Source organism: Marmota monax, unplaced genomic scaffold (assembly GCF_021218885.2).
Source record: "Marmota monax isolate L192 unplaced genomic scaffold, Marmota_monax_Labrador192_F-V1.1 WCK01_AAM20220418_F8-fsc00011, whole genome shotgun sequence".
In the NCBI taxonomy this organism is placed as follows: Eukaryota; Metazoa; Chordata; class Mammalia; order Rodentia; family Sciuridae; genus Marmota; species Marmota monax.
In genome coordinates this window covers 7,283,675-7,298,157 of record NW_026693082.1, presented here as the reverse complement: position 1 = coordinate 7,298,157, position 14,483 = coordinate 7,283,675, and the positions used below count along the sequence as shown (strand labels likewise).

Here is a 14,483-nt window from a genome sequence, read left to right as displayed (position 1 = left end):
TTTAGAAGCATTAAGGTAACTGATTAAATGCCACCAACTTTATCCCATTTAGAAGTGGTCTAGTTTTCAACTCCCATGGCTTCTAATTTATATAAACTTTGAACACCCAACTTTGACTTGTATTACTGTTTACATTATTTATAGGGCTGGCAAGTGCTCTGTTCACACAGTAGGCTCTCACTAAGTGATTGCTGAATAACACAAACTGTTTTTACCACTTATTCCTTATCATGCAGCATACACTGTTGACTTTGTAATCATTAATTTGTCACTTTTGGGGTGATAATATACTCAAGCCTCATATTTTATTCATGTAGCTTGGATGTTATTTATAATTTAAAAAAGAAGTGTGTGCATTAGATTATTTCAGTAACAAGTAGTATGAATGAGAATGGAGGAGGTAATAGCATGTTTGTTTTCTAGGATTCAGAAAGGAAATCTTAATTTTAAACTCCTTCCTGTTCACATGAAACTCTAGTTTTATCCAGTATAGAGTGGATCATTAGGAGAACAGTCAGGATGTGAAGACCAAATTGCGTTATGGACAAAACTTAAATCACATTAACAAGACCAGTAGAATACTTAAGAATAGAAGAACAGACTATTATATGAATGCTTTTTGGAGGAGAGAAAAATAATGGATCACAGTTAAGGAAGGAAATAGTTCGTTTTTAGAAGAATTTATTCTTAGTTTTGAAATGTGTTTAGATTTGAACAAATATTACATATAAATTTAGGATATGTTAAAAACACCTGACTTACAAGCTTCTTCATACTATTAACTCTTAATTAGAACTGCTGTATCCCTTTCCTCTTTAAACCTAAGAAAGTAACAACAGAATATCATCTTAATTCAACTTGCCAACCTCTGCCTTGGCCAACCTCTGCCTTGGTGGGCTTCATGGGAAGAGCATTTCAGGTCCTGGGATGGTGCTGAAGACACAGCAGGTAGAAGCAGTACAACTTGAGAGGAAGACTATCTCTGAGACTGCAGTCTGGATGACTGTTTTAAAAAAGGTTAACTCTTGAAGTAATTTAATTTCAGAGGTCACAATGGAATCATACAAAGGCTTTACTCTTGAGGGTTCTATTTTTTTTTTTTGTAGTCATGCTGACTTAAGAATGAAGAATTGGTCAGAAGAAAACTCTACATATCTATTCATCCTGACTTTTGCATAGGATGGAACTATAGCAAAACCAACACATGCATTATGCGTATGAAAACTATTTCATAGGAGGTCACCTCTTTAAAACAAACAAGAAAAAACTTCTAAAGTTAACTACAAGTCAAAATAACTGTTCTAAGAACCTTGTTTTAATTATACAATGACACAGTCTAAAAGAAAACATATTTACTTTTATAACACTGTAGTGATTCAATCCAATCAAAGATTTAAACAAGATTTTTTGGATTAGTTACTAAATACAGTTAAGGTAGACAACTGAAATAAAAGCATACCAGAATAGAATCAAGGAAAGAATGTCTCTATGACATACAAATACTTAGGTAAATCTGAAACCTTCTCATGTCTTTTATACAAATACTGATGTGCAGTTTGAAACTGTGCATGTCTTACAAACTGGAAAGACCAAGTCAGTCAGTAACTAATGTATTATCTTTTCATTTTTGTTGCCTTTGCAATCTCTTAGACATATTACTTATTGCACTTGTGTCCTGAATACTGGTCCCACATTCTTCTGTGCTGCTTTGGGAATTCTCTTGATCTCTGACCAGTGATGTCATATGTCTTTTCTGTCTAAGAGAGTCCCTTGAACCCGAGGGGGCAGTCCTCATGGAGTCACTGATAGATAGTTGACTTTTTCCTGCTGAACCAGACAGAATGGCTTGGGTATTTATCAGTGCAAGTTCTTCATCAGGTATTGAATCACTTTCCAGAAGAGAAATTTCATTGAATTTTTTAAGTGGAGTCATTTGAGGAGAATTCAATTCTTTTTTCTTTATAGGTGTTTCGTATTTGCTGCCACAACTTCGTGGTGGCTGAAATGCCTTCTGTGCAGCAGGAGAAACAAATGTACAAATGGGACTAACAGGCGGAGGTAGAGGCAGTCTGCTTAAGAAATCCAAGGCTCTTCTCTTTTTGCAGTTTTTTGGGTCATCAATCTCTTTCTCTCCTTTAGAACAGGACTTTGAGGTCATGCGAGTGGACACAGGTGTGGGCACAGACTTCCCTTTTGGCGTACAAAGTGATAATGGACTCTGATAATTTATCTCACTATTAGGAGAAGACATCTAATAAAACAAATTAAAAAGTAGCCTATCATAATTACGTAACAGTATTTAAAACAAAATCAAATTAACCTTTCTTTAAAAATACTACATTCTCAGGCTGGTGTTATGGCTCAGTGGTGGAGCACTTGCCTACCATGCATGAGGCATTTGGTTTGATCCTGGCACCACATAAAAATAAAACAAATTAAAAAAATAAATAAAGACATTGTGTCTATCTACAACCTCTCAAAATGCCACAGTCTTCTCATGTGTAAAATAGCTTTTATCTCATAGGGTTGTTGTAAAGATTAAATGTGTTAATGTAGCCACACTTAGCATGTGTTAGCTATTTAACCAATAGTAAAGGCTTCAGGTTGATTTACATCTACTGTGATTTTGTGAGTTAAATTGAGCTTAGAAACACCTCTATGGAAGCCATGTCTGTAATCCTAGCTACTCAGGCTGAAGCAGGAAGATGGCAGGTTCAATCTGCAACTTAATAAGACCCTGTCTCAAAAAAATAAAAAGGACTAGGGTTGTGGCTCAGTGGTAGAGCGCCACTGGGTTCAATGCCTGATTCTGAAAAGAAAAGGAAAATAAATAAATAAATAAACAAAGAACTTTAATGGCAAAGAAGAGCTCTTCTAGCAAAAAAGAAACAGCCCTAAAGGGCTTTTTAATCTAACATGTAGTTTGAATGCTAAAAATTAAAGTACTTGTTTGTAGTATGCCCCCAAAGAATTTTATAAAATTGCTATTTCAATAAACAATATAATTTTCAAGTAGCCTATACCAATAGCAGCTGCCTACCAATTAACCACACTTTCTAATTAACTTTAATCACATTTTTACCATGTCACATATGCACCAGAATATATCATTGCCTCCATATATAATATTTCTTAAATTTACATGAACTTACCAGAAACTTATTTCCTGTACCAAGGACTGTTTGAGTAGTGTGTGGCTCTGATGTGTACTCTTTATTAGGGGTGGAGCACTTGGGATCATTTGCATTAAGTAGATGCATAAGTTTCTTTTCTGCGTCATTGCAAAATATGTCAATATTCTGAGAAAACAAATTGGAAGAGTTATAAACTCAGAATTAATGTTTCCAGCAAGTTATTTCCTTTAAGACCAAAAATAATAAATTGAGACCAGAAACAAACCACGAGACAACCGAAATTTGATAGCAATTGTCCAACATGCCAATACAAAAATTCAAAACAAACACCAGTGATTTAGGGGCACCTAGCTGTTGAAGGAAGGGGCTGAGGAGTGAGAAATAGAAGGAAGAGTGGAAAAGGACAGGGAGAGTGTGTGTGTTAAGGAAAAAGAGATCTTCCCAATCACCAGGAAGATTATCAAGACACTGGATTTGGAGTGGAACCTCAGGCCTCACTTTCCATTCTATATGCTGCCTCACAGCTGGAAACCATCACTCCCACTGAGTCCTTGTTGGGGAGGTAAAACCAAAGACCTGCCTCACTCATTGCACAACTGTCCCAAGCATTAACTGAAATAACATTCAGGTTAAACTACATGGAACCGGTATTTCAGGAGCCACAACTGGCCAAATCCCAGCAATTTTATACCTAACCTAAAGCTTTAAAAATCTGGGATAAAAGCAGTAGGGACCCCGTAGGAGCACCAAATAATGAATACAACTCCTACCCACAATTCAGAAACTAGATAAATCAGAATATTATTCTTCACTATGCATATTGAGATTTTTTAAGCAAAATACAAACACAAAATTCCTTTACATGCTAGCTATTCTGATGCTTTTAAAATGCTATTTGCACAAATTTTGAATACCACACCTTGCACATTTAAACTACAGAATTAACCTTTTAAAAAATAAATTGTCACTAGTTATCAATTTATAAAATGCAAAATTTTACAGGGAGACAGCACCTGCCTAGTAGGTAAGAGTTCTGAATTCTGCATTCAGATGGCCTAAGTGTGAATCATGGTCCTTCCAACTTGGCATATAATAAAGGACAAGCCATTTAACTTCTGTTTTTCATCAATAAAATGCAAAAAACACTTCCCCACTTCATAGGGTTTTGGGGAGAATTAAATGACTCAGGCTTAGAACAAAGCCTGACACAGAGTAAGCACTCAATAAACACTAGCTAATATTAGTACATAAAACGCATATATGATCTAGGGAAAGTAATTCTAGAGTCTATTTGGGATTCATTGAAATCAAAGAGGTATAAACTGTTAAGATACAAGATACGAGTATCAATGTAAATTTGTGGTCACATTATTAACTAATCACAAGGCCGACTGCTGTGAACCACAGGGAACTCATATTCTCGATTCCAATTTCTAGTCTGCCTACTGGTCTGTATCTCTGAACTCGATTCCCTTCAAGACACTCTTCTCTCCCCAGTAGCTGGTCATTTGCCCAGTCCCCTGTCTCCTCAGGTTCGTGGGTAATTAATATGGAGTGAAACCTCATCTTAAATACTCCCTCAACTACTTAATTTTCATAAAAGTCGTTTCTCCTTGATGTTGGACCATCAAAATAGGAGACTATTACCCAAATTTGTGGTAAAGATGAAAGTAATTTTACCTCAATAGTATTTTTCATTTTGTTTAACCTCTGTTGAAAGTGGCCCTCTCTTGGACTGCCAGAGAACACGGAGAAATCTCCAGCAAATAAAGTAGGGATTCCTGACTTGGATTCTGGACGCCACTGCAGGTTGCTTGCAGCAATTAGCACATGAGGTTTAATAATGTCTTCATTAAGATCGATCCAAAACTTTATTGCCAATAAATCATGACATTCATCTGTCAAATAGACCAAAGGAGCAAGACCTTGAATGAAAAAAAAAATCATCAGATAAATTCAAAAATGTAAGGGACTGCTAATATGCCTATTTATTTTAATATATGCTAATAATAAAAACAAAATAACTGTTTTTACTACATACAAAACCCAGTAGCTTTCCTATATATCAACAGTGAATCTGCTGAGAAAGAAATCAGAAAAACAATTCCATTCACAGTAGCCTAAAAAAATTTTTTTAAATACGTAAGAATAAATCTAACCAAAGAGGTGAAAGTCCTCTACAATGAAAACCATAGAACACTGCAGAAAAAAATTAGAGAAGACCTCAGAATATGGAAAGATCTCCCATGTTCATGGATAAGCAGACTTAATATTGTTAATATGGCCATATTACCAAAAGCAATACAGATTCAATGCGGTTCCCAAAATATAAAATAACATTCTTCACAGAACTAGTAAAAACAATTCTAAAATTCATTTGGAAGGATAAAAGACCCAGAAATAACTAAAGCAATTTTAAGCCAAAAAAAGCAATGCTGGAGGCACTTGACTTCAAATTATACTACAGAGCTATAGTAACAAAAACTGCATGGTACTGGCACATAAAACACACACACAAACCAGTAGTACAGAAAAGAAGACACAGACAAACCTCCACATCTATAGTCATCCAATCCTTGACAAAGGTGCTGAAAAATACTCTGGAGAAAAGAGCCCCTGCCCCAACACTGCCCTTCATGCTTTTTAAAATTTTTTATCTGTTCTTTTTAGTTACATATAACAGTGTATTATGACATTTATACAAACATGAAGTTTACCGGTCCTGTGGATGCACATGGTGCGGAGATTCACTGTGGTGTATTCATATATGTACATGGGAAAGTTAATTCCATTGTCTTTCCTATTCCTATCTTCCCCTCTTCCCTTCATTCCCCTTTGTCTAATCCACTGAACTTCTATTCACTGCCTCCCATTGTATGTTAAGCATCTGCATATCAGACAGAACATTCTGCCTTTGGTTTTTTGGGATTGGCTTATTTCACTTAGCATGCTAGTCTCCAGTCCATCCATTTACCAGCAAATGTCATAGCCATTCTTTTTTATGGCTGAGTAATATTCCACTGTGTATATATACCACATTTTCTTTATCCATTCATTTGTTGAAGAGCACTTAGTTGCTTGGCTACTATGAATTGAGCTTCTATAAACATTGATGTGGCCACTTCACTGTACTATGCTGATTTTAGCTGCCTTGAATATATACCTAGGAGTGGTATAGCCAAGTCAAATGGTGGTTCCATACCTAGTGTTCTGAGGAATCTCCATACTGCTCTCCAGAGTGGTTGCACCAATCTGCATTCCCACCAGAAATGTATGAGTCTATGCTTTTCTCCCACATCCTCACCAACATTTGTTGTGTTCTTGATAAATTGCCATTTTGACTGGAGATGAAATCTCAGTGTAGTTCTAATTTGCATTTTTCTAATTGCTAGAGATGTTGAACTTTTTTTTTATATATTTATTGACCCATTCATATTTCTTCTGTGAAGCTTCTGTTCAGTCCTTTGCCCATTTATTGATTGGGTTGTTTTTTGGGTGTTAAGTTTTTCTGAGTTCTTTATATATCCTAGAGTTAATGCTTTATCTTAAGTATAGGTGGCAATGATTTTTCTCTGATTCTGTGGGCTCTCTCTTCATGTTCCTGATTGTTTCTTTTGCTGTGAAGAAGGTTTTTTTTTTTAAAGTTTGATATCATCCCATTTATTGATTCTTGATTTTACTTCTTATGCTTTAGGAGTCTTATTAAGGAATTTGGTTCCTAAGCTGACATGATGGAGTGTTGGGTTTAACATTTTCTTCTAGTAGGTTCAGGGTTTCTGACCTAATGACTAGTTTTTTTTTTTTTTTTTTTTTTTTAAATTCTTTTAGTTGTAGATGGACACAATATCTTTATTTTTATGTTGTGCTAAGGATCGAACCCAGTGCCTCACACATGTGAGGCAAGTGCTCTACCAGCCGTTAATGCCTAGGTCTTTGAGCCACTGTGAGTTGAGTTTTATGCAGGGTGAGAGAGAGGTGTTAAATTCCATCCTGCTACATCTGGATTTCCAGTTTTCCCAGCACCATTCGTTGAAGAGGCTATCTTTTCTCCAATATATGTTTATGGCATTTCTGTCTAGTGTGAGATTGTATTTGTGTGAATTTGTCTCTTCTGTTCTATTCCACTGGTCTTCATGTCTGTTTTTGTGCCAAAACCATGCCGTTTTTGTTACTATAGCTCTGCAGTGTAATTTAAGGTCTTGTATTGTGATGCCTCCTGCTTCACTTTTCTAAGGATTGTTTTGGCTATTCTGGGCCTCTTATTTCTCCAAATAAATTTTGTAACTGCCTTTTCTACTTCTATAAAGAATGTCTTTGGAATTTTAATAGGAATTGTATTAAATTTGCATAGCACTTTTGGTAGCATGGCCATTTTGACAATATTCAATCTGTCTATGCAAGAACATGAGAAATCTTTCCACCTTCTAAGGCCTTCTTTAATTTCTTTCTTTGGTGTTGTGTAGTTTTCATTGTAACTCTTTTCTTTAGATTAATTCCCAAGTTTTTTTTTTCTTTTTCTTTTCTTTTTTTTTTTGAGGTGATTGTGAATGGGGTAGTCCTCCTAATTTCTCTTTTCAGCTGATTCATCATTGGAGTATAGGAACACAATTGATTTATGTTGTTAACTTTATATCCTGCTACTTTGATGAATTTGTTTATGAGTTCTAGAAGTTTTCTGGTGTAGTTTTTGGGGCCTTCTAAATATAGGATTATGTCATTGTCAAATAGGGATGGTTTGACCTCTTCTTTTCCTATTGGTATCCCCTTAATTTCTTTCTTTTGCCTAATTGCTCTGGCCAGAGTTGGAGTGTGTCAAAAAGAAGTGGTAAAAGAGGGTATCCCTGTCTTGTTCCAGTTTTTAGAGGAAATACTTTTACTTTTTCTTCATTTAGAATGATGTTGGCTTTGGGTTTAACATATAGAGTTTTTATAATATTGATGTATGTTCCTACTATCTCTAGTTTTTCTTGTGTTTTGAATATGAGTGGACACTGTATTTCATCACAAGTGTTTTCTTCATCTATGGAGATAATTGTGTGATTCTTGTCTTTGAGTTTAATGATGTTGTGAATTATACTTATTGATTTCTGTATGTTGAACCATTCTTGCATACGTGGGATGAACCCCACTTGATCATGGTGCACTATCTTTTTTAAAATTTTTTTGGTACTGGGGATTGAACTCAGGGGCACTTGACCACTGAGTCATATGCCCAGCCCTATTTTGTATTTATTTAGAGACAGGGTCTCACTGACTTGCTTAGTGCCTAGCCATTGCTGAGGCTGGCTTTGAACTTGGGATCCTTCTGCCTCAGTCTTTAAGCTGCTGGGATTACAGGCATGCACCACTATGCCCAGCTGCAGTATCTTTTTAATATGCTTTCGTACGCTATTTGCTGGTATTTTTTATAAAGAATTTTTGCACCTGTGTTCACCAGGGATATTGGTCTAAAGTTTTCTTTCTTTGAAGTGTCCGTCTAGTTTTGGTTTCACAGTGATACTAACTTCATAGAATGAGTTTGTAAGGGTTTCCTCCAAAAGACAATCTTAACAAATGGTACTGGAAAAACTGGTTATCCATAGTAGAAGAATGAAACTTGAGCCTTCTCTTTCACCCTGCACAAAAAAATCAACTCAAAATGGATCAAAGACCTAGAAATTAGATCAAAACTATGCAACTCCTAAAAGAAAATGTAGGGTCAACACTACAACATATAGGCACAGGCCACAACTTTCTCATTAGGACCCCTAGAGCTCTGGAAATAATGCCAAGAGTTAATAAATGGGATGACATCAAATTAAAAGCTTCTGCACAGCAAAGTTTCCTGTTTAGTGCCTAGCCATTGCTGGAATATGAAGAGAGAACCTACAGGATGGGAGAAATTCTTCACTAACTACTCTTCTGACACAGAATTAAAATATAATATATATAAAGAACTCAAAAAAACATTCACACCAAAAAAAATCAAATGATCCAATAAGAAATGGGCAAACGAATTAAAGAGACACTTCTCAAAAGGAAAAATACAAATGGCCAGTGAATATATAAAAAAAATGTTCCAACATCATTAACAATTAGGAAAATGCAAATCAAAACTACACTGAGATTCCATCTCACACCAGTCAGAAGTCAGAATTTCAGTCAGCAAGAATACAAATAATAATAAATGCTGGGGAGGATGTAGAGAAAACGGAACATTTAAACTATTGGTGGGATTGTAAATTAGTTCAACCACTATGGAAATCAGTATGGAAGCTCCTTAAAAGACCAGGGATGGGGCAGGGGTTGTGGCTCAGCGGTAGAGCGCTTGCCTAGCATGTGTGAGGCCCTGGGTTCGATCCTCAGCACCACATAAAAATAAAGGTATTGTACCCAAGTACAACTAAAGAAATATTAAAAAAAAAAAAAAAAAAAAAAGACTAGGGATGGAACCATCCTATGATTCAGCAATACCAGTTCTCAGTACTTATCCTAAAGAACTAAAGTCATTATACTATGCCTAGAGCAATTCACAATAGCCAAACTATGGAACCAGCCTAGGTGTCCAGCAGTAGAGGATGGACAAAAAAATGTAGTATATATTCACAAGGGAGTTTTATTCAGCCATTAAAAAAAAGAAATTATGTCATTTGTAAGAAAATGGATAAAACTAGAGACCATCATGTTAGGCAAAATAAGTCAAACTCAGAAGGTAAAAGGTCACATGTTTTCTCTTGTATGTGGAAACTAGAGAGACAAAGGAAAAGAAAGGTGGAAGGGGTGGGGATTACACAAAAGCCAAAGGGAGGTCAGCAGAGGAAAGGGTCCAAGGGCGGGAGGGAGAAGTGCTCGGGAGTGACATTGGCCAAGTGATATTGCTATATGGAAGTATGTATAAACACATAACAATAAATCCCATCACTATGGACAACTATAATCCACCAATAAAAAATGTGGGGAAATAAAACACTGGATTTAAGTGAAAACCCAGAATTTTCAAAATGACCTGTTGCTTAATGTGCTAAAATTTCAATGCCAACACATTCTGTAACTGTGGCCATGGCAAGTGTACTCCTACGTGGCTGACAAGAATATAGAGGTGTGCCGTCCTTTTGGAGAAAAATATGGCAATGTCTAGCAAAGCTGCACATGCATGCACTTGTCTTTCTACCCAGCAATTCCACTTCTAGTATTCCACTTTGAAGCCAGATCTAACTAATAACGGTAAAGCGCACATAAACAAGGATCATGAAAACACCTGTGAAGCACTGTTTGTAACTACTGGAAGTGACCTGCATTAGCTCATCCACAGGACAGTAGCGGGCACTACACATCCACACAGTGGTGTACTAGAATGCTGAGAAAAAGGAGGAGGGAAAACTACCCACTGGTAGAGGAAGCAGTGTTAAGAAAGAAGAGCACAAAAGAGAGATTAGATTAGATTATTCTTAATAGTTAGAAGACGACGGAAAAAATGTGTATCTGTTCATTTAAGCAAAAGAAATACAGGAAGGCTAAACCAGAAATCCAAAGGAAAGGCGACCAGGACCGGGGCAGCAGTGATGAGGAGGAAGCAGCATTTCTTCCAGTAAGCTCTGACTCAGGACCAATGAGGGACCCTTGTTTTAAACACAACTTTCTAATAAAAAGAGCCAAATTCCTTGGAGAAGTGGTTGCTTCCAGGATTGGGGCAGGGAACACACAAGATGAACCTGAGCTATCTTGTGTCACCAAAATTAAGGAAATGCTCAAAAAGTGAAATGCTCAGAAGTGTTTTAATAAGTTTTATTAAAACACAAGTGCCAACTTGAAAAGCTCCATGTGGCCAAAGCTGAAGCAATGAGAGTAAAGGTAGTAAATTTTAATCAGAATAGAATTAATATTCCTAAATCCATACTGATATAAATAATTGAGTAAGTAAACAAATGGGAGGAAAAGGGGCAGTTTTTTTTCTAATAGAATTTTAATGAATTCCAATTCACAAAGACAGTATGAAAAGAAAAGGAAAATTATCATCAGGCAAGCATTACATTAATAACTACTGCAAGCCAAGTAAATGATGGTTGCTAAAATAAACGGGGAAAATCTGAGGTGAAATAGGATTTGCACTGTCTCAAAGACTCTCCGCTAATCCATTTACTAACTACAAAGGGAAAGGCAGTTATTCCACTGAAGGAGGGGGACCCTAGCAGATATCATGTTAACCAAGTGGTTATGGTTACCAGTACACCACTAAAAAACATCAACATCTGGTGTGTGAAGGACATACCATCATTTTGGTGGCAGTTGTGCACAAAATGCACAACTTCATTCCAGTCATGAGAAAATACCAGACAAACCCACCTCAGGGGAAATGCTAAAAAATAATGATCAATCCATTCACAAGTGTTTGTTGGACAAACAAAAGCCAACTAAGGGATCATTAAAAGACGGGAGGAGACTATAGAAGAATAAATGCAATATGGGATCCTGTTTAGGATCCTGAAACAGAAAAAGGAAAATAATATAAGAAACTTAAAACTCAAATATTTAAACAAATCTATAATTTATGTAATAACATTAAGCCAATGTTAACTTCCTAATTCTAATAATTGTACTATGGTCATGTAAGATAATATTAGGAAAAGCTGGGTGAGGAATATTTGGAAACTCTACTATTTTTTTTTTTTTACAACTTTTTTGAGGATCTGAAATTAGTTCAAAATAAAAAATCAGAAAATTGTGATACCAAAAATGGGTAGATGCCTCTGGATAAACCCTAACAGGACTGAGGCCAGGGAAAATTAGGTTTGGACTGGCATTAAGTATTTAATTTCTTGTATCTGTTACTCTGAAGATTATATATCCCTAAGAAATGATAAAGAATGGAAAGAACTGTCATTCAGCTCTTTTGGATAATGATTTGTTTATCTTGTTTTCCAAGTTACAAGTAGATTTATTTAGTAGACAATTTTAAATTAAATATTAAATGCTTCTTTTAGAAATACTATGAATTTCTCAACCACATTCAATTTTCTAATTTTGTAATCTGTCTCTAATTATATTCAAAATGATTTTATTACTGTCTTTCTCCTAAATGTCCTTCTTTAACATACCATGTGTTCCTTCCAACTATAAAAGCAATACACGCCTATTGGAAAACATTAGAATAACATAAACAAAAACAAACACTTAAGGGAATTTCTTCATTTCATTTTTTTCATAAGGAGAGGTTCCATATCTGGATCAAATTACAGAAAAAGAAATGGAATTTCCCCAATTATAATACATCTTGTACAAATGGTAATGAATAGAAGAATTTAACCTAACACTTTAAGAATGCTGGCACTAAATAAATCTTCATGAAAATAAAAAAATAAGAAGAAAAATATTCTGCAGTTTTGTAGTCTGGGCTATTCTGAACCTGCATAGAATTCTTTGTACATTTTTAATTTCTTTTTCAACATTTCATTAAAATGTTTCTAAAATCATCATCAGACTACACTGGAGTATACACCCAGGTGCAGGAGTAGATCCTCCTTCAGAACCAAGGCACAAACCTCCCCTGGATTGAAGGGTGCTGTCTTGCCTAAGGTAACCAGGCTCCCTGAAAGAAGCCAGCATCCAAGGACTGTCCCCTCACCTCGCCATGCCTCTGAAAGGCAATCCCAGCTCCGCAAGTCCCCAAGGAAGGAAAGGCTGAATCAATCTTATCCCTCTGCCCCACTGCTGCTTCTGTTCCCAAGGGCACTTTCAAGTAAATCTTCTGCATAAAATCCAAGTCTTATTCTCAAGGAATCCAATTTAAGAAATGATCTCAATTAATTCATTTATCACAATGATTCTATAATACAGTAACAAAACATTAGAGCAAATACAAAAGTTCCTATTTTAAAATCAACTCCCAAATGTTGGGTTTGGTTTTAATTTGGCAGCATGAAGTGCCAGAAAGAACTTATGAGCTTTTAGATCCTGAGAGTATGGGTTCAAATTCCTTTCTAGCACTGTGTCCTGGACAGGCTATTTTACCTCTCCAAGCTCCAGTTTCCTCATCTATAAAGTGGGATTCCTATGAGGGTTGCAAGAAATGCTGCGCACAGAGGTTTTCAACACCTTCTCTCACTCTATGATGTTAGAAGTAGGGATGGAAAGGAATTAAAACAAGGTGCTGTCTTTAAAAAGATCATGGTATAATTAGGTTTAGAGAGGGGTAATTAAAAAATGTAGAGACAGGACTATGAACCCTGTAGACAGAGCCAAAACAGTCAAACATGCAACATGTGACAGAAACTGAAGGACTCTAACCTGCTCATGAGCACCAGCCAGGAAGGTAACATCTGAGCTGAGTACTGAGTGGGAAGAATTCGTCATGAGGGGGAGAATGAAAGGACATTTTAAGCTAAGTGAAGAACATTTTTAAAGGTAGGGAGCATGAAATGCTATTGCATGTTAGGAACATGAAACTGTACAGTTTAGCGGAGGTGCGAGGGGTGGTGGTTGAAGGCAGGAAGCTGAAGGGCTTTTTTGGCATACAGAACTGTCCGGGTTTCATTTTCTAAGGGGCAGAGACCTGCTGAAGATTTTAAGCAGAGAAGCATCATGATTAGACTTGAGTGACTCCCGGCTTAAGGAGGCATGCTAAACATCAAATTAGATTACCAAAACAAGAAAGTAATATTCACCAAAAACTACCAAAAAGGAATGCTCTAATATCTGAATTAGTATACAGAGTTATTCACTGAACTTGGGAAAATGACCTAGGAGCTCAGATGACATCCTCCATGGATACTGACTGTGCAGTGCACAGAAACTCGAATGTCCAGGCCTCCCACTGTAAACTAAGATGGAAAACCTATCTGGTCTTGGATAAAAAGAAAAAGAGCCAAAGACTACACAGGGTTCTGGCGGCACCCTCCTTTTCCTCTCCCACCTTGTCTTGCCACCACCCATCTGCTTTGGGACTATCAGAACTAATCCCAACAAGTCTCCACAAGCCCAGCCTCCTAGGTCACCCACTGTTCCCTGGTCTTGGTTTCCAGGCTTTGCACTTGGCCTTTTGCAACACCCTTGTCTACCTCTCCCTGCCTCCTGGAATTCTGTCACTGCGCCTCCATCACCCCCAGCCTTTTCAATAACGCTCTTTGCCACCTTGCTGTGACTGAAACCTGATTCTTGTCTAAGGGCCCAGCTGTCCCTGTAGACCTCTGGGATAGGGTGGAGCAGATGTCTTCCTAGCTCTTCACTGCTATTCCCTTGTCCTGAAAACACTCAGCTTTGAATCTCACGTTACCAGCCTCTATCATTCACTACCTCCACTTTCTGTAGGCATCTGCAGACCTCTGGGTCACTCACTCCCTTTCATTTCTTAAGGATTTTAACTCATCACTCACT

At 36.7% G+C, this 14,483-nt stretch overlaps 1 protein-coding gene across 2 annotated transcripts in view; it reads right to left on the bottom strand.

The window, feature by feature from the left end:
* Positions 1-664: 664 nt before the first annotated feature.
* Brca2 (BRCA2 DNA repair associated) overlaps positions 665-14,483 on the bottom strand; it is a 77,427-nt gene continuing 63,608 nt past the window's right edge. Inside the window, exons 25-27 of one of the 2 annotated variants that reach the window (XM_046454254.2) lie at positions 4,815-5,059; positions 3,153-3,299; positions 665-2,251 (exon numbers count right to left, since the gene is read on the bottom strand). In XM_046454254.2, the coding sequence (XP_046310210.1) occupies positions 1,622-2,251; positions 3,153-3,299; positions 4,815-5,059 (1,022 nt within the window). In that variant the 3' untranslated portion in view covers positions 665-1,621. Of the gene's footprint in view, positions 2,810-3,152; positions 3,300-4,814; positions 5,060-14,483 lie in introns of both variants that reach the window. The other variant, XM_058582516.1, reaches the window with a different exon arrangement.